The sequence below is a fragment of the Pollicipes pollicipes genome, unplaced genomic scaffold (assembly GCF_011947565.3).
Source record: "Pollicipes pollicipes isolate AB1234 unplaced genomic scaffold, Ppol_2.1 Scaffold_6686;HRSCAF=7923_pilon_pilon_pilon, whole genome shotgun sequence".
Classification (NCBI taxonomy): Eukaryota; Metazoa; Arthropoda; class Thecostraca; order Pollicipedomorpha; family Pollicipedidae; genus Pollicipes; species Pollicipes pollicipes.
Genome location: NW_023596921.1, coordinates 22,987,641 through 23,006,356, shown reverse-complemented (window position 1 = coordinate 23,006,356; position 18,716 = coordinate 22,987,641). Strand labels below are relative to the sequence as shown.

The 18,716-nt window shown below is 53.9% G+C and overlaps 1 protein-coding gene across 1 annotated transcript in view; it reads right to left on the bottom strand.

The window, feature by feature from the left end:
* Positions 1-3,237: 3,237 nt before the first annotated feature.
* LOC119108079 (glutaredoxin domain-containing cysteine-rich protein CG12206) overlaps positions 3,238-18,716 on the bottom strand; it is a 30,964-nt gene continuing 15,485 nt past the window's right edge. The window contains exon 6 of the mRNA XM_037231657.1: positions 3,238-4,558. Within this exon, the coding sequence (XP_037087552.1) occupies positions 4,379-4,558 (180 nt within the window). The 3' untranslated portion in view covers positions 3,238-4,378. The remainder of the gene's footprint in view (positions 4,559-18,716) is intronic.

The following is an 18,716-nucleotide window of genomic DNA, read 5'->3' as shown; positions in this document are numbered from 1 at the left end:
CAAAACACGTATAAATTTACATCATTACACTCAGACTCAGCAAGAAGCACGTTTACTTGCGTTTCGTGTCACTACCAGGGATGGTCTCGTATAATGATGTAAACAGAAAAATGCGAAAAGAAAAATGAGAAAAATGCTATGAAAAACGGAGGATCAAGCGAGGGTGAACGGTCGACTCAGATTCTTCTCTCACTCAGGTCGTACATCTCAGATTTTACTGGCATAGGAAAACTTTCCCTGTAAATGCTACCGTTTGATATGCACCATGCCACGTTTTCTTCGAGCGCCATATCATACAAGTCATTCTACCTTCTTTAGGCCTATAGCATAGTGAGGTTGGGGGGGGGGGGGGGGTGAGATGAGTGGTGTTACTGACCCCAAACACAACCCAGCATTGATAGCGGGCTGCAGCACATGCAAGTATGCCTCAAAGTCTCCAAGAATATTAAGTTTTCAATCGATTAGCGATGCAAATGCTATTTTGCAACCTAACATTGCAAGCAAATTGTTTTTCCAAGTCGAGTCGCAAAAATTGGTGGTAAACTAGGTTGGGTTGATATTTCTTTAACTCAGGCAGTTACCTAAATGGTGTTCTCAAAACACGCTTTGTTTATCAACGGCGTTTGACGGGGCACTTGTTTGCGCTGGACACGAAATTGCCCGAGTCCACAATTTTTAAACTATAGGCTGGATACTGCTAAAACATCCATAGCCTAATTTTATGGCTTAGACCACCCCGTAGGGACTATAGTTCGTAAATCTGAAAGGCGACGGTGCATGATTTGGTACATGGATAGTCGATTGGTTTTGGACCCAATGAACAACATCCATACCAGCTTATTGTCATGCGATCAAAACTTGTTAGCTTTGTGCACACACTTTTTGAAACCAACTCGATCCGTTACAAACATTTGGGCACGTGCAATTGCTTGTGAACATCCGCAAACTCATTTCATGCATACGAAATTTTTCGTACCAGTTTTTGTTCCGATGAACGTTCGTCATCAATATTTCACATATGTGCGATATGCCACACCAATATTTGTTCACAAACTTGCACACGATTATCTGCGTGCGACTTCACCACACAAACTTTACACCTTTCGTACATTTGCCTACGAGCGGTGGCATAGGTACGTACTTGATGCATACTGTTTCACATAAACGTTTGTCCCAAAACCCTCAGAAACGCAGATAGGTTGTTCGATAAGGATTCATTTTACGGAGGGATGAGGTCAGATGCTGACATGCATGATGTCAACATGCCGAGTCCGGCTCTACGCGGTTTCTTAGTCCCTTCCAAACATTTGCGATGCACGCTTGCGAGCAATGCGTATACACTCGATGCATGCGAAATGTTTCCAAAGCAGCGTGCCAATTTTTATTTTGAACACAGACGCGTGCACATTCGGAAACAGGCGTCGGCCGTCAGCCATGCATAAAGTACTGGGTACCGCGGCCGCGAGCATCTACAGCCATGCGAGCAAAATGTTCATGTCAGTAAAAAACCGCTCAAGCGTCTCAAACAGTTGATGTCAGCCTAGGGTCTCACGATTGCGTTCTCCGGAAGCCGTAGAAACCCTCTTGACCTAGCTGGGTAATGGTTCAGTAACCTAGCGACTGGAGCGGGACGCAGTATATGCTGTTGCCATGGGCTGTAGCGACGGGTGACCCGGTCTGCCACATCGCAAGTACGTAGGTACAGGGCGGATTTTCTCTAGTTCATTTTCATTAGCAATGAACACGCCCCCTGATCAGTTTGATGAAGGCAGAGGACTGTGCTCATCACTCCTCCTCCCGTCCCGACCAGTGACCGAAGACACGCTGAGAGGAATGTGAGCGGCAGATTAGGCGGACTGCTCTTAACCAGTCTAGTTACATATTTTTGGAAGGAACGTTAAGCTAAAGCAATGCTGAAAACCAACACCATCATGGGAAAGTAATCTCTCAGCAAGATCAGCCTATGCATGGGCACTTACCATTTTATGCGCATCACGACTTACGCTCTGACCAGAGGCGGCAGACTGGGGATGGGGGTGGGGCAAAAGGGGCTTTTGTCCCGATGAACGTTCGTCATCAATATTTCACATATGTGCGATATGCCACATGGAGCGTGCAACGTTGCTAAAGCTAAAGCAATGCTGGGGGCATACCATACCATACCATCACATACCAATGGGGGCAGGCAGGAGGTAAGGGTATGTTTCTCCCCTCAACATTTTGGACAGACCCCTTCTTCGTCCCATGCTAAAAACATTCTAGCTGTCCGTAGTTTACCAAATTCAGATCAAGGGTGCCCGCATAATTGAGCTAGAAAGTAATGGCTGGGTCTCAGAAACCTTTCCGTACACAGACACCCGTTTTGTGGATCACAAGGCTGCTCTTCTGAGTAGGGTAGCGCATGCTCCAGACCAGTAGGCCCAATGTTGTATTCAGGTTCACTTGCTGGCTTGGAAGGCATCCGTTATGAACTGGCGGGCCCTTGTTTTGGGTTTAGAAACATTCTCTTTATTCAGGAGGCCCATTTCTGGAACAGGAGACCCGTTCCATACATCAAATGGCCGCGTTTCTGGATATTGATGTCCTGTTTTCGTATAACGAGGTCTCTTGGTCAGATTTGGAGCACCCTTCGCGAATCGAAGCATCCCGTTCTTGATAAGTAGGCCTCTTATGCCTAGGAGACCCTTTTCTAGAACAGGAGGCCCTGTTTTAGGATAGCAAGATTCCTGGTTCGATGATCAGAATATCCCCCCCCCCCCCCATTTTGGATTTTTCATCGTCGGCATTTATTTGCTTGGACATGATGCCTGTAAGGAATTGATGAGGACACACATACCCTCGATGCCCTTCTATTTTGAAAACGGCACCGCCCACGAGGCTCCCTGTGAGGAGGCCCCATTTTGTCCAGGAAGTTCCCTGAAAAATCTCCCCTGAAAAACTCAAAATTCGTGGCGTCGCCAAAGTCTTAACAACGCGACAGCCCAGGCGGGTTCCTGGCAGTTTTGCTCGATACAACTTCGGAACCTCCCTTACGGAGACGCCCAGATGTGATAACTGCCTGATGGTCCTCTGTCCTCCCTGTCCTCGCCACGTCGGCAGCTGACGCCATTGTGCGCACCACTGTGCCCACGTAGTTTGCGCGATCGCACCAAGCTCTTCACATACGATCCAGTAAATTCATGGTGCCTTTCTGCGGGTAATCGCACCGGGCCGGCTCACACGCCCAGCACCACGTCCGGTTGAGCTGTATTAATCACGTCAAGCACCACGCCCCCACCGTCGCCCAGCTCCGTGGCGAGAAAACCGTCATATGGCGTCCTGCTCCCGCGTTTTCGACGGAGCGCCGGCAGTCTGTCGGCGCACCGGGGCCATTCCAGCCACCTGGCGGCGCGGGCTTCCGCCGTCACCTCGGTCTGCGGCGGCGTGACGTCACTGCGGGCCGCCGCGCCTCGCGGCGTCGGCACCTCAGCGCGGCGAGCGAGAGAGCTGCGCGGCGGAGTGCGGACGGGGCCAGCTGTCGGCCGTTTCCGCTCCCGGACGGCAGACGCCGACGCCAAACGCGACGCGGTATCACAGGCTCACTTCGACGTAGCGCGCCGGGAGCCGCTGTGGCACAAATGCGTTGAGTGCGTTCACGCACGCGTTGAGCACTGGGCCGTAAAATCAGATGCGCGCGTACAGGTGCAGCGCTATATGCAGTTTGGCCAGCGTAATACTATAACGCTAGCGGCCCTACTAGATACGACAGGGATTCTACTTACAAAGTAATGAGAGCCGCTTCGACTTCGTGTGCACTGCGCGGGCGTCTAACGGTTTACATGAACACCATGTAGATAAGTGCACCTATAACTGGCTTCACAACATGCAAATATATATGTGGAGCGCCGCTCAGATGCTAGCGAGTTCTGGTCCTCCAAGTCGACTCAGTACGAGATAAATATGTCATCGCATCTTCCGATACAGCTTACTGTCCATGACAAACGGCGCAGCTTGTCTACCAAAAGGCACGCCTACAAATGGCTACTCGGGCGTTTGACTACCTCAAAAACCGGCCCTGAAACCGGCAACAAAACCACCTCCAACAGGCTAACAACATAACCCACGTGAAAGATGCCACTCGCTGCTCGCCGCTCGCCTGTGCCCAGCCTCGCACTGCGTGCTGGCGCAGCAGCCACGCCACGACCGAACAAGCGGCACAGGTCAGCTGCGTCACAGATCACACTCCACCGGGCCGGAGGGTCACAGGCACAGATCACACTCCAACAGGCCGGAGGGTCACAGGCACAGGTCACACTCCACCAGACCGGACGGGTCGCAGGCGCAGGTCAGCTGCGGCACAGGTCACACTCCACCAGACCGGACGGGTCGCAGGCGCAGGTCAGCTGCGGCACAGGTCGCACTCCACCAGACCGGACGGGTCGCAGGCGCAGCAGCGCAGCACCACCCAGGCCGCTGTCAGGTGATTACGGTGGCACGACTTCTTGGAGCCGTTGCAGACGGTGCAGGGAAGCATACGGAAGCCGCCGCACTTGGCACACGACGTCGTCGGAGCCGTGGTCTGCCGGGCAGGTGGGGTCACGGACTTCAGCTGAGGTCACTGAGTTGAAGGGGGCGGCCACACGCCCGGAATAGGTAAGGGATCCAGTAACAGTTTGGCGATACATTTTATAAAGAGCGCTTCCAGAAGCAGCAAGATAAATTAGTTATAAAAGGAACCTTCCAAGCACTTGAAAAATATAATTTCGCCTTATTACATTCTATCTCCTACGACCCAAAGTAAACATATTTTTAGCATGATAAGCTGCAATAATCAACGAATATAACTACGACGGTGGAATACCCAAGGCTGTTTAAAACTCAGCATCTATGAATATCGGCACCGACAAGTGTTATCACCAGAAGCTCCCAATAATTCGCAAGTTTGTGGAATATTAGGATACCAGAGGATGATAACATACTAGCACATCTTCAAACATTTCAAAAGTGTCTAGCTGCAACGAGGTAGTAGAATGAGCATGATCTATTTTTTTGGATATGATTGTTGAGATTGGAAAGTACTTAATGTAGGTGCAACTAAGTAGCAATAATTTCATAAGTAACGCGGAAACAATACCAATGATCACCACCATTTTGGCTGTGGGCTGCTCAACACACTGGGCAAGTCCAAAGACACGCATTTCCTTTGTTCGAGTGCACCTTTTTCAGCTGCACAATGCCGTGTGTGTGGTCGCCACCAGCCTCTTACCTTGTATGGCTTGAGCATGCGGCGTAGCTCGCCTGTCTCGTTCAATCTCTCCACCGTATCGGCGCCCTGACGGCACACCAGTATCAGGTCATCAGCTACCGGCCGAGAGATGTCTGCCTCTCACTGACAGAACATCGGGTGCCTGCAGCCTGAAGCGTGACCCAGCGGGTCACGCTTCAGGCGCCAGCGGGCTTGCCCATGGAGCTGAGCAAAACCGACTGAGTGGAAGGGAAACAGAGACTGAGAGCCGCGACGATAATCCGTCCGTCCGTCCGTCCGTCCGTCCGTCCGTTTCATAAACGGCAGCATTCCATTCCAGGCAGCCACTCATTCACACAGGCAGCCAGTCACCCAGCCCGCCGGTTATGTGCTGCGGACGTGCTCGCAGGTAATAAGAGCGCTTAGCACAGCGGCAGTAATCATTTTCTCGGCCCAAGGAAACCTCTGACCTCCAATGACGGTCCAAGTTCAAGACGTGTAATTCTAGCTAATGCAATCACCGAGGCGGCGGATATGGGTGGAGCATGCGGTGTAGCAGTTGTGGCAGCGGTCACGCAAGCTTTCATCCGAACCACCATGATTTTATAATTTCCATATTTATTTAAAGTTGCACGCTCTGACGGCTTTGCTACACCAACTATTTTAGCATACTCCAGCCATGGTTGTGCCAGAATTTTTCAGCCTTTCCCTAACGCCAAGAAAATCCGTAATTCAGAGATGGCTGTAGCCTAAGACTATTGCTACCGGTTGGGAAATTTGCAAATTTCAGAGTTCATGAAAGTAAGTTTCAGAGTCGGTGAATTCACTGCAGCTCGCACAGTTTTCAGGTGTTTCGCAAAGGACACGCAGACATCCAGTACTTGCGTCAAACTAACTGGAAGCACGAGACATTTGCACCTGCCCCGCTAACCATGACTACTGAATCATAACGAGTGTGGCGGGGTCACCAGCAATCACCCAACAGGAGCACGATGTCTCGCGCTGACCCACCAGCCACCAGCTGGCACGGCGTGCGCGGCGCCGCCGGCCGGACCAGCATCACGGGCCGGCCCTGCCGCCGGCCGCTGACGGCCTCGGCAAGGCAGCATGGCCCGAGCAGAGGCCGGAGTCGGCGCCGGCCGCTGACGGCCTCGGCAAGGCAACATGGCCCGAGCAGAGGCCGGAGTCGGCGCCGGCCGCTGACGGCCTCGACAAGGCAACATGGCCCGAGCAGAGGCCGGAGTCGGCGCCGGCCGAGCGGCGCTCTCGCTGAGCCGGGGCCGGCGGCGGCCACAGAGCCGGCTGCCTGCTGGCTGTCGGGAAATACCGGGCCAGGGGATCGGAGGCGGATGGGTGCGGTGGCGGAGGTCACAGCTGCCGTCTCGACACCCACGCACCTCATCTGCATCCGTATTCCCAACGCCTGGCGTCTAGAAACATTGTTGGTTTCTTTCGAACGTCTCCGAGCCAGTGCCGTTTGTCACACGCCGCCCCAGCCACATGCGAGCATAATAATTATCAGTCACGTTTTGGTTGTTTTTCTTTTTTTAACGGAACGCCGAGATGGGTGTAGATAGTGACGGCTTCCACCGCCAGTGAGCGATGCATCCCCATCCAGTGGATCCCATGCGCCATATTTGTCTCCTGGCCTCTAATCTGGCGGATCAGCTGGGTTCGCGGGTGCCGTAGCCGAGCGCGACCGACCCTGGCGCGCCGGTCATCGCCGGTCCGGGTTAGCTAACGGTGCCGCCGACCCAGCGGCCGCCGACTGGCCCACCGCGCCGGGATAGGTCCGGTTGGAGCTGCACAAGGCGTGATTCATTGGCGACGTCAAGAGAGAGAGAGCGAGAGAGCAAACAACACAGTCCGACAGGCCAGACTGAAGTCCACGGCAACTCTGTATTTGTACCTGCTTGTTTACACGTCGTTGGCTATTACCTATTTCTCTCTCTCCGTCCTGATCTCGGGGATAAATTACGGAAATTCGGATGCGCATAATTTTGGTTGTGGAATGCTATACCTCATGGCTTGCTCCACATTCAAGCACAACGTGTTCTGTAATGCATAATTTGGCTCATCGTAACAGATTTAACATCCGTTACATTTGAAAGACAAGTATGTATTTATGGCAAATTCCGTAAATTTCAGTTTGTTCTAATAGGTGGTAGGCTGAAGATTCTATTTTATAGATTACATATATTCCTTTTTTACATTGGAGACATTCGTTATCACTAATTTCCTTGTCGGGAGCTACTCTGGCCGTGATGCACGTTTTCCCATCTGATATGTCAGCCACCAGAGGCAGCGCTATGCCACTTTCCGTAGTATTTGACATGATCCGAAGTTCAAACCATATGCTGTGCTCTAGTCCTAAAATCTGGAAAAAACTATAGTCCGTCACTCGGAAACTGTGTGCAAACTGGACCGGCGAGGCAGAACTTCTTACCCACCGCAAGAAGCTGCTTATCCCATCACAGTACCCACCCCAAACAGCTGCTCCTCCCATCGCAGTACCCACCCCAAGCAGCTACTCCTCCCATCGCAGTACCCACCCCAAGAAGCTGCTTATCCCATCACAGTACCCACCTCAAACAGCTGCTCCTCCCATCGCAGTACCCACCCCAAGCAGCTACTCCTCCCATCGCAGTACCCACCCCAAGAAGCTGCTTATCCCATCACAGTACCCACCTCAAACAGCTGCTCCTCCCATCGCAGTACCCACCCCAAGCAGCTATTCCTCCCATCGCAGTACCCACCCCAAGCAGCTACTCCTCCCATCGCAGTACCCACCCCAACATGCTGCTTATCCCATCACAGTACCCACCTCAAACAGCTGCTCTTTTTATCACAGCACACACCCAGGCAGCTTCTCTTTCCATCACAGCAGCCACCCCAAGTAGCTGCTTATCCCATCACAGTACCCACCCCAAACAGCTGCTCTTGTTATCATAGCACACACCCAGGCAGCTGCTCTTTCCATCACAGTAGCCACCCCAAGAAGCTGATTATCCCATCACACATCCCCAAGATGCTGCTTATCCCATCACAGTACCCACCCCAGGCAGCTGCTCTTGCTATCACAGCACACACCCAGGCAGCTGCTCTTTCCATCACAGTAGCCACCGCAAGTAGCTGCTTATCCCATCACAGTACACACCCTAAGAAGCCGCTTATCCCATCACAGTACGCACCCCAAGCAGCTGCTCTTGCTATCACAGCACACACCCAGACAGCTGCTCTTTCCATCACAATACTCACCCCAAACAGCTGCTCCTCCCATCGCAGTGCCCACCCCAAGAAGCTGCTTGTCCCATCACCGTACCCACCACAAGCAGCTGCTCCTTCCATCGCAGTACCCACCCCAAGCAGCTGCTCCTCCCATCGCAGTACCCACCCCAAGCAGCTGGTCCTCCCATCGCAGTGTCCACCCCAAGCAGCTGCTCCTCCCATCGCAGTACCCACCCCAAGCAGTTGCTCTTTCCATCACAGCACTCACCCCGAGTAGCTGTCCCTCGATGAAGAGCTGCGGCAATTGGACGCTGTCGGAGCCTAGACGCTGTCGCAGCTCCTCCTGAATGGCCTCGCTCAGGAACAGGTCTCGCTCCTCGAACTGCACCATCAGCTGCCGTAGGATCTGTCGCACACGCTGGCACCTTTGATAGGTGGCGCGTACGATGCCCATGGTGGTGACGTAGACCACGAGCCGGCCCTGCTCTCGCTCCTTGAATGTCTGCCGGACGGACGGGAAGGTTAAAACGGGGGGGGGGGGGGCGGGGAGGGGGAGGGGGCAGTGGTGCGACTGACGAACGGGTGATGCTGTCGAACGAAAATGCAGCCCTCCTTGTTTAGTTGTGAGTTATCAACCAAATTTCGAACATCAAACTTGGAAGGCGACGAGCTTCTTTATTTTGACAACAATTAGGCAGCGAAGTTTCAGACAGTACTGGATGATGTGACATTAATATCATCAACGAGCGCAGATATTCGCTGACTGCTATTCTCAAAGTATCCCGTGCCAGCTGCGAACAGCAAGTTTGTGGAGCTCGCGAGAGGCCAAGCCATGCCCTTTAAGGCTGCCGGTTCGACACACCTCATCAGGGCGAAAACGAGCAGCATTCAAATACAGGGGGCTGCTTGCGAGCCCGTGAGACAACATCTCCAGTCAACTCAAAACAGGCGTATAAAAACGCTTTTGGGGTGGCTCTTTCGTTAGTAAATGCATACCAGTAAAAACCTCAGTGACACTGTAGTTGCCTATCGTGACTACTTTCGCATGGGCTCTATCTGCGATGTCCTTGGAGCAGGTAATGCCGCTTCTCGACGCCCCCCAGCCTCGTTCTCGGCGTGGCCTTGAAGCATTTTGTGCCGGTCACCATGAATCTGCTCACTCAGATGTTTCCCTGTGATGCATCGGCTAGTTTGATCACAAGCCTCTCACGCGGAACCATACGGCAACAGTGGGTCTCACTGCCTACCGACCACGTGCCATGGTACGGTACCATACCAGGCTGGTACTATCCGGCTAAGTGAGATCCATGTGAGCGATTCTGTCCCGCTGACGGATCTATACTCGTGGTGCCAACTGAGGACGCCCAGCCTGCGCGCGGATGACGACCTTGGCAACTTTCCGCGTTCGAAGCAAGAGCCTCTCGAATGACGACGGTGATGAGGCAGCGAAAACGCGCTCCGACGCACGAGCTGATGTCTAATGGGACTTGCGACCGGGACGTTGTAGGAACATTAGCCGTAGCCGGACATGGCTTTGGCATGTGTTACCCATAGTGTAAATGCTCAGCGTCACATGACCCACCGCAAGTGTTCATCCAGTTATTACGCACTATTTCTCACATGCTGGAGCTGCATTACACATACCATGTTGTAATGCCCAGGAGCGTCACTCTGCATTCTTTCGGAAGGGGGGGGGACTGAGCCCCGATGCTGACCTGAGCGGCCCCCCAACGCTTCTCTGGGCCCCCTCAATGCATATGAGCGGAGGGAGCACTGGGCCAACTAAATACGGAACAAGTATATTAACTATTGGTATAGGTGGTAGGTACCTCAACATTTCACCATAAGTATGATTTGTATTCTGTACCAAATGATATCCTGTAGGTTTCTAATGTTTTTGTCATGCTTACTCCTTCATATGTTAAACCAGTCTGCAAATTTTTGGCTAGTTTTTCAAATGATAACGACAGGATTGGGACTGCAATATGCGGCAGCCTGAAATGGTACAGGGTGGCCCAGACAAACTCGACACATGCTTTTCCAAACAGCGGCAAGTGTACTTGCCACATAATCCATGTGGTAGTTATACAACACGAACAGCGACAGCGGTAATCACCAGTGATCGCTAACTAAGGTTTTTACGCCTTCTCTGTGCGTTACATCTATTCTAGGGCTTTTGCCAAAAGACGGCTCACATTTAATTGAAATTGGAATTAGTTCTTTCGCAGATTACAATTCGTAAATCTAAGAAATACTACAATTGAAAAATCAACATGAAGCGCGCAAATTCAACATGCCGAAATCCGGAGAGAACTGAGGTTTTCAGACCAGGTTACGTCAGGCTTTTCGGGGGAGCTCTCCAACCGATTCCAGAAAGTAACACTCCTGTTAAGGCCATATAATGTATGCGGTTTCGTAAATAATGTCACATTATGCTCAATTGGCAATGTTACGATACAACCGCTGCATTCTACGGCCGGGGAGTTTGGATAATTTCCTAACACTTCAACTTATCGAAAACAAAAATGTCGTAATTCATCAGCGTTGTTGTCCTTTAAGCCCGAACAATGTCGTTTAAGTCCGACGCTGGCTGCACTTTCACAACAAACAGCTCGCTGCCGGCTGCGGCGACAAAAGCGGACTACCGGCACGAACCTCCCTCTCAGACCGCAGTCCGCCCACGTTCCGAAGCAAGGAGCTAAGTATGAGGCGCGGCTCTCAGCTGGCATTCGCGCGTGGCAACAGGCCGGCGGACCAAAGCCACCGAAGCCACCTCCAGTCGTCCGCGAGATGGCTATCTGCAAGGCCGTGAGGGGTGAGTCGAGACGCGCCCACCCGCCGGCGGTCCATCTGGCCGGCTCGCCATCTGAATATGGTGGACACCGGCCCCCGGGTCCATGACCAGGGCGACACGCTGGTAGTCAAGCAGTCCAGGTCTCGCGTCCTTGACTGCGAACACGCGGGAGGTCGAGCAATGACGGGATGACGTCGGGCTCTCGCACACAATACCTGGCAGCAGACCTGCTGAAAACGTCCTTCACACGACGCGCTCTTTTGTTCAGGTGTGTTCTCACCACTGAACATGAACGGTGGGGTGGGAGTGGGTGGGGATGAGGAGGGAGTGCTGCTACCTAGCCTCTAGCAAAACTCAAGTACGTTTACAAGCCCTCCAAATAAGACGCCGATTATGATGAGTAAACTTCAACGACCCTGAACCGTCCTCAGCCAGCTTTTTTTTTAGCGGAAAGCAAGTGCGTCCCGCGGCGTTCCAAGTGATCACTGCGAGTGGACACAAAGCGCGAGAAGGGCCTTAGTGTATGCAGCCGATACAAGGGCAGCTCAAGGCCAGCACCCCGTCCCAGGCATGCCGTAATGTGAACCGAAGAGCCGCCGACTGCCGCTGGCCAGCGAGGCTCGCCGAGCCGGGCCCTGGCGAGCATCTGTAACGCGCGCCGCACTCGCTCGGGATGAGTGGAGTTCAAAAAAGCTGCTTGAGGCATCTCCCGAGTAGATTTGCCTGGAGCACATTGAACGCCAATCATTTCTTATTACGCTCAAAATATTTCATAGCATGTCACCCGCTCGACATGTAACGCTTTATAAAACTTGCAGAGCAGCAAAACGCGATACGGAGGTGGTAGGGAATACATTTAATTATCAGCTTCGCCAACATGGTTTCTTCCAATTCCCGTTCACATGCTTTAATATGCCATGAATCGGTTAGGCATGATAGTGAATTCTTCTCATCCATTTCTGTCACTATCACGTTGTTTGCCTCCTATAAGCTTTCTCTGACTTAACAGTCAACGCAACCACAGCTCTTACTCCTTTTTTTTTGGGGGGGGGGTTCTTTTCATCGACGAGTGATTTCCTCATTCTTCACATGTCGTTCCGATCCATACTAATTGCTTATGAATCATGTCTTCTGTTTCTTCTCCCCTTCGAGCGAACTTTGATGAAAGCTCAAAATGAACGCATAAAGGGGGTGCTCCACACTTGTATGGGATTTAAAACTGAAATAGCTACCAGGAAGATCATTCGGCGCGGTTCACAGCCCTGTCCTTCACAAAATCTAAGCCACTCTAGCTTTTAAGCTATACGCCCGCGAAGATGTGCAAACTATTTCATGCAGATTGTTTCAAGGACACCTGAGCATTCATGGCGTCAAAATAACGTCATTCAAATTCCGTCATTTCATTACCCATGCTGTGACCAAGGCCAATACAAAGATAGCTGTCGAATTGCTCATATCTGGCATTCGTAAGCACGATTTCCAGGTATAACGGCCGTTAACTGGCCCTCGATCAGTGCCGCGCAAGGTACGGCGACGTGGTCAAACAATGACGCATTGAGTGGCATATTTACTAAGCAGAGAAATTGTTTTGTCTAGAGCAGTCTTTCTTACTTAAAAGCACTGCGTTAGGTGAAATTGAGCTTATTTTATCACATCTGATGCTTGCTTCAATACATTCCAATATGGAACACCCCCTCACGACGAGCAATGTGACGGCATGGCTGAAATACAGGAATTGCGTGCTGTTACATTATGAAATGTGCGGAAGACTAGGCGACCCAACTGCGTGGAAGTGAATCGATAAGCGAGTGGATGAGGATGGTTCAATTCTTGATCAGCGCAAAAACGTGAATCAGGCCCGTAAGGATGTCAGGGCGCTCATGTGCACAGGACACTTTAAAGCAGCTACAGCTCACAGCGAACCACGTCAGCTTATTCCATTGGCGACCAGTCACCAAATACAGCATGTACAAATGGGACACAACATTACCGGATCGGCTCGTACATGTGAAAATATGTGCGTTCTAGATGTTTCATTCACCAGGAACCGGTAGAGCTGAAAAACCTTGTCCCGGTGACATTACGGTGCTATTTATTTTTAATCCAAGGCACGCGGTATCGGAACGCCCTGTGGTCCTGTGGTGAGGTGGCATTGCTAACCTCGCTCGCTGCCCTCCGGCGTCGCCTGCGACGCATCAGCATGTCCATGGAATGGTACCTAAAAAAATGATCTGGCCGGCTGACCGTAGACAGAACACAGGGTGATATATATAACCTATTGTATATGGGAGAGAAGGGGGTGGGCAAAATTGGTGTCTAGGCAGGCAGAAGTTTCCACACGAGTTGGTGGAATGTATCAACTAAATGACTTCACCCAATTACCAATTAGGGCGACCTGCAGCCAGATGAACTTAGCAGAAAACTTAGCCGCATAAGCAAGCCAGACAAACCAGACATGCGTATTGCCAGAAACTTTTCGAGGGGATCTGCCGTCAAAAGAAACGTCAGCAGCTATGGATGGTAGGTGATCTTTAATGTTATCACTTCCAAGACCAGGAGAGCATCCTTAGTAACAGGCCCAGGTGAAATGGAGAACACCGCGGTGTTTAGTGGCCAAACACCGCCTGTGGCATTGCTACCCGCGGACCCGTATTGTCGCGGGCTGCTTGTAAAGTGTGGGGAAACACCATTCGGCCGGCATGTCTTCCGGCCGGCCGATGGTCTTCATATTCCCGCCGAGAAACCGGCCGCCAGTTGACCCGTCGGCCACATCACCGAGCCCGCCACTGTCGGTCACGCCGCTCTCTCAACATGTCCGGCCGCCCCACCAGTCACCCCGACCTCTCCACGGGCGGCCGGCGAAGAAAGTCGGTGGGACACCGGCTCGCGACACTAACGGCCCGGCCGATGGCCGTGCAGCCCGTGCTGACAGGGCCTCGCCCCAATTACCGCAGCCGCGCCGGTTAGCTGCGGGTGTGGCGCCGCTGCCGGGAAAGCCAGCAAACGGGCGCAGGCCACTTCTTGGGCGGCCGATGACAGGCTCCCCGCGTCGCGCCGGGTCACCCGAGGCAAACTCCCTGCGGCAAAGGTCACTCGACCCGCCGTCACGGCCGGGGCAACGCCTCGGGCGGGGTCAGCTGTTCCCCCATATTGACTGAGAAAACGTTGTGGACAAGGTTAAAGGCCCTGTTCTCTGGACTGCAAAGCTGATGAGGACTGAGTCCCGCTGCCGGTCACCCCTGAGGACCTGGTCACGCGGCAGGCCACCCCTGAGCACCAGGTCCCACGGCCGGCCACCCCTGAGCACCAGGTCCCGCGGCCGGCCACCCCTGAGCACCAGGTCCCGCGGCCGGCCACCCCTGAGCACCAGGTCCCGCGGCCGGCCACCCCTGAGCACCAGGTCCCGCGGCCGGCCACCCCTGAGCACCAGGTCCCGCGGCCGGCCACCCCTGAGCACCAGGTCCCGCGGCCGGCCACCCCTGAGCACCAGGTCCCGCGGCCAGCCACCCGAGGACCTGGCCACGCGGCAAGCCATCGCCGAGGACGAGGACCTGGCCATCGCCGAGGACCTGGCCACGCGGCAGGCCACCCCAGGTGCAGCTCTGCTGGGAGCTTCGAGCAAGTGGAACACCACGCTGTCAGCGCCAAAGAAGGGAATTCAAAATCGTAAAAGCAAATTGACGTCACTGACGCAGAATTCCACTCTTGCAGAATGGACTCTGGCTCTTTTTAATAGCGCGAACGCGACACACCGTCACATCCCTTTTTATGGAGCACCAGCGACCGCATTTCCCTTATCAACGCTCGGAGACCATGGTGCAGCCGGAATTTGAGCCCGAGCCCCCTCACGGGAGTCCAGTGCGTTAACAACTCGTCCACTGCGCGCCTCTAGACTCTGACCGGCAGCGCATTATATCGATCCAGGCTCTGACTTCGAGAATCACAATCCAATTTCAGTCGACTCCATTGTAGACCCAAGGAGGCAGGGCTCAACACCAAGCTGATTCCGATGGATCGACCACGGTTGCGATAGCTGGCTAGATAGCCTGTTGTAGGACCCTGCGCACGGCACACATTCGATTAAGACAAAAACAGCATATCTGGAGGTCCGTCTGCTCCGCTTGAAAGACTTGTCGGAATAAGCACATCGGTTGCTGCTTTCAGTTCGGTTTGAGTCGATTCAGCGCTGATTTCGGCCGGTAGAGACGACACGACTCCCATCTCACATCAGTTTGTGAAATGAATCGATTCCACTGTAGCGAAACAAAAACTTGGCCTATGGGTATTCCGGGTGGGCTGCACCCGCAGGCCCGCTAAGCTTGCGCTGATGGACCTTCTAACGTAGCTGACGATTGCTCGCTGTCATTATCAGTTATTGTCATTATCATTGCTCGCTGTCATTATCAGTTATTGTCATTTTCATTGCTCGCTGTCATTATCAGTCATTATCATTATTATTTTCAACAATATTGGAAACAACATGACACTAAAGGCCAATTTCAGCTGAATGTTTTTTTCTTCTCAGCTGTTGTCAGGGAATGCGGTAAATCGTATAAAGACAGCATTCTAACAGACAGCATTTTCTTTTGTAACAATCGCTAGTGTCCTTGGATTCGTGTCTCGTCCCAACAGCTCTCAGCAGAGCATGGGGGCCCGTATCGTGCCACGTGCCTCTCGATGACCGCAGGTGTGTGCAGACCGCGTTCTCTGCTGAGAACGGTCCGCGGGAGACGGACCCCGATGGCGGTGAGCGGCGGGAGAGCTCCCGCGGTAGCCCCGGCATTCACTGCAGAAGACCTTCTCATGGCGATTCTGTGGGCTGGTGCCACTGCAGGCCGCCTTTCCGTGCGCCCGCCGTACAAAATATCTGAGCTATGTGTCACGCTTTACACTGCACATTCGTGATGATTCTGCAAGTTTGCCAGCAATCGCCTAAAAAAATCAGAAATAATGTTTATATCGAACTAGCACAACACGACTCCCTGCAGCGCATGGCTTTAATCGTGTCAATCTTTTCATGACCCCTCTTGATATTTTGCCTCGGTTACATCACAATTCAGAGCGGCGTGCATTGACTCTGACCAGTACCGTTACCCTCACCAACAATTTTACCTACTGGCTGCTGGCATACAATCGGCTGTCTTCATCTTGAGTTAAAGGAAAAGCTTTGCGCTGTCGACCACCCAGGGATTTTCTTTGTAAATGCGTTGCTATTTTTTAACTACAGCGCAGAAACGTGTTCAAATGCCTTTCTTTTCGATGGCGAGCATGAGCGAGTTCCCAGAATGTCCCTAACATCTACTGCAGGAGAGCGTATCAGGACGATAAGAGCATCTGCCCGTAGACACTGATGGCAGACCATATCTAGTCATATCGTGAGATGCCTTCCGTGAGCTGACGACACAGCGATTGGCTCGAGTGGAACAATCGCTCCCTCTGTACGCGCAGGTCTTGACCTTTCGACACTGGGAGCGGGCTATCTGGACAGGCAGTCAGCTCAGCTCAGCGAAAAGTTACGTCAGCAGCAGTCATGACAATGTATGGCAGGTGGATTCCAGCAGTGTCGCCGCTACACTGGACCGCCAAATACGAGCGATGGGCGGGGTCCTGAATGAATAATGGCCGTAGGGGTCGCGGGATCCCGCACCCGGTTCGGTCTGAGCAGAATGGCACACCATCCCCAGTGATGGTGTGACATATGGCAGCTGCGCGGCGCGACCTATGACAGCACAAGTGCTCGGTAACACTGAACCCGAGAGGAAACGAAAGACAAAACGACCGCGATGGTCCTCGATATATAAGTAGTGCAACACTACGGCGAGCGCCCCAAATGACACCCCTTTTCGGTCAGCGGCACGACTCGCGCTTCAGGTCAGGTGGCCGGTGCCCTCAATGTCACGCCACGAGAATGTGAAGGCTTCGCGGTCTAAAGCGGCCCCATTCGGAAGTGCGACACGCGTAGCGGCATCGCGCGCGGCCCATTCAGCTGACGGGCGTCCGTGACCAGGGCGGCCGCGTTCAGCCCGGTACCATGACGGGGCGCTTATCCTGCCGGCGGATCGTCCGGAGCCCGCTATCGCCAGCGGCGCCGGCTAACATTCGTGGCGCATTAGCGATGGTCAGATGCCAGCTCGGATTAACTTGCACGACGGCGCTCCCCTCTGCAGAAGCGTCCAAACGACGTGCCAGATGGGCCCTCGAACCGAATCCTGACCGGAGAAGAAGCGAGACTGCCAGGCTGCGCCCGCTGGCGCTCAGGCCTGGCGGCGCACGCGTCGAAGCGTGGCGAGCCGACGCGCAGTTACATCCACCCCGCCTTCGACGCTCCGACTCCACCGACGGGAGTTATGATGGCTAGTCCTAGTGTTTCCAGTGGCTGGTGGTGTGCACAAGACACGCTTGGTGCGGTAACAGTCTCGGCTTTCATGCATCATGCGGCGGAGCGTAAACCTCCGGTTAAAAACCAAGGCCAGACCGTTTCAGGCTGCGCGCTGTGTGTTTATAGGGTACGTGATGCTCACCAGCTACGTATTTGACGCAACAAAGACCAAACGTGTCGTGCAAGTCGATCATTGCACGATATTTATGTCCTTGCGTCCAAAACGTCCTTCGCTAAGGAAACGAGTAAGCACTTGAGCCCGATATCCCTGCCCGGTCTCTCCAGAGCCATGCTCCTTTCAATCCCACCCAACGTCTTTCCCACAGTTTCCTCACCTTGGCGCGTGCGCCATCCGACAGGAAGGTGGCGATGCCGGCGCGCAACGCGGTTTCGCACGCCCCTGACCGTGCCCTTGGCGCTGCGGATCCTGTCCGGCGGCGTCAGCAGGGTCCCTGACGCCGGCGAAGCCGTCCTCCGTCGGCGCGGTGGCGGCGGCGCCCCCTGGCCGGCCGTGCCCTCTCGCAGGTGGAACTCGTAGCCGTACTCGGTCAGCGTTCGTCATGCGCCGGCGCCGGCCGCGGCCGCTGGCGCTCGCCGTAAGTGCGCTGGACGACGGCCGGTGGCGGCGCGGCTGCGGCGGCGGTGGAGGGCGCCGCCGGGGCCCTGCCCGGGACAGAGGTACACCGACGACGTGCCCGACGCGCAGGGCTGGCTGAAGCTGGAGCTGGGCTCGGGGAGGAGGCTGGGGAGGGAGAAGGGCGGGAAGCGAGTGCCAGCGACGATGGCGGAGTCGTTTGGTCGGGAGACAGGAATACGGACGAGGTGGTATGAGGTGGCTGTGGTGACGCTGCGTTGGATGGAGGCGCAGCGGAACCAGAGGATCGGACAGGTCGAAGGACGGGGCAAGGCGAAGAGGAAGGAGTCGTTTGCTCAGGGGACAGGAACACCGAAGACGTGCGCTGTGATGTGGGAGGCACTGGGGTCGTGTTTGTATCTGTGGCCGAGACCTCCGCCGGGAAGTCGGCTGCAGGCAACGTCTGAGTCGGCGCTGGGGACGTGGCTGGGGGCAACGTCTGAGTCGGCGCTGGGGA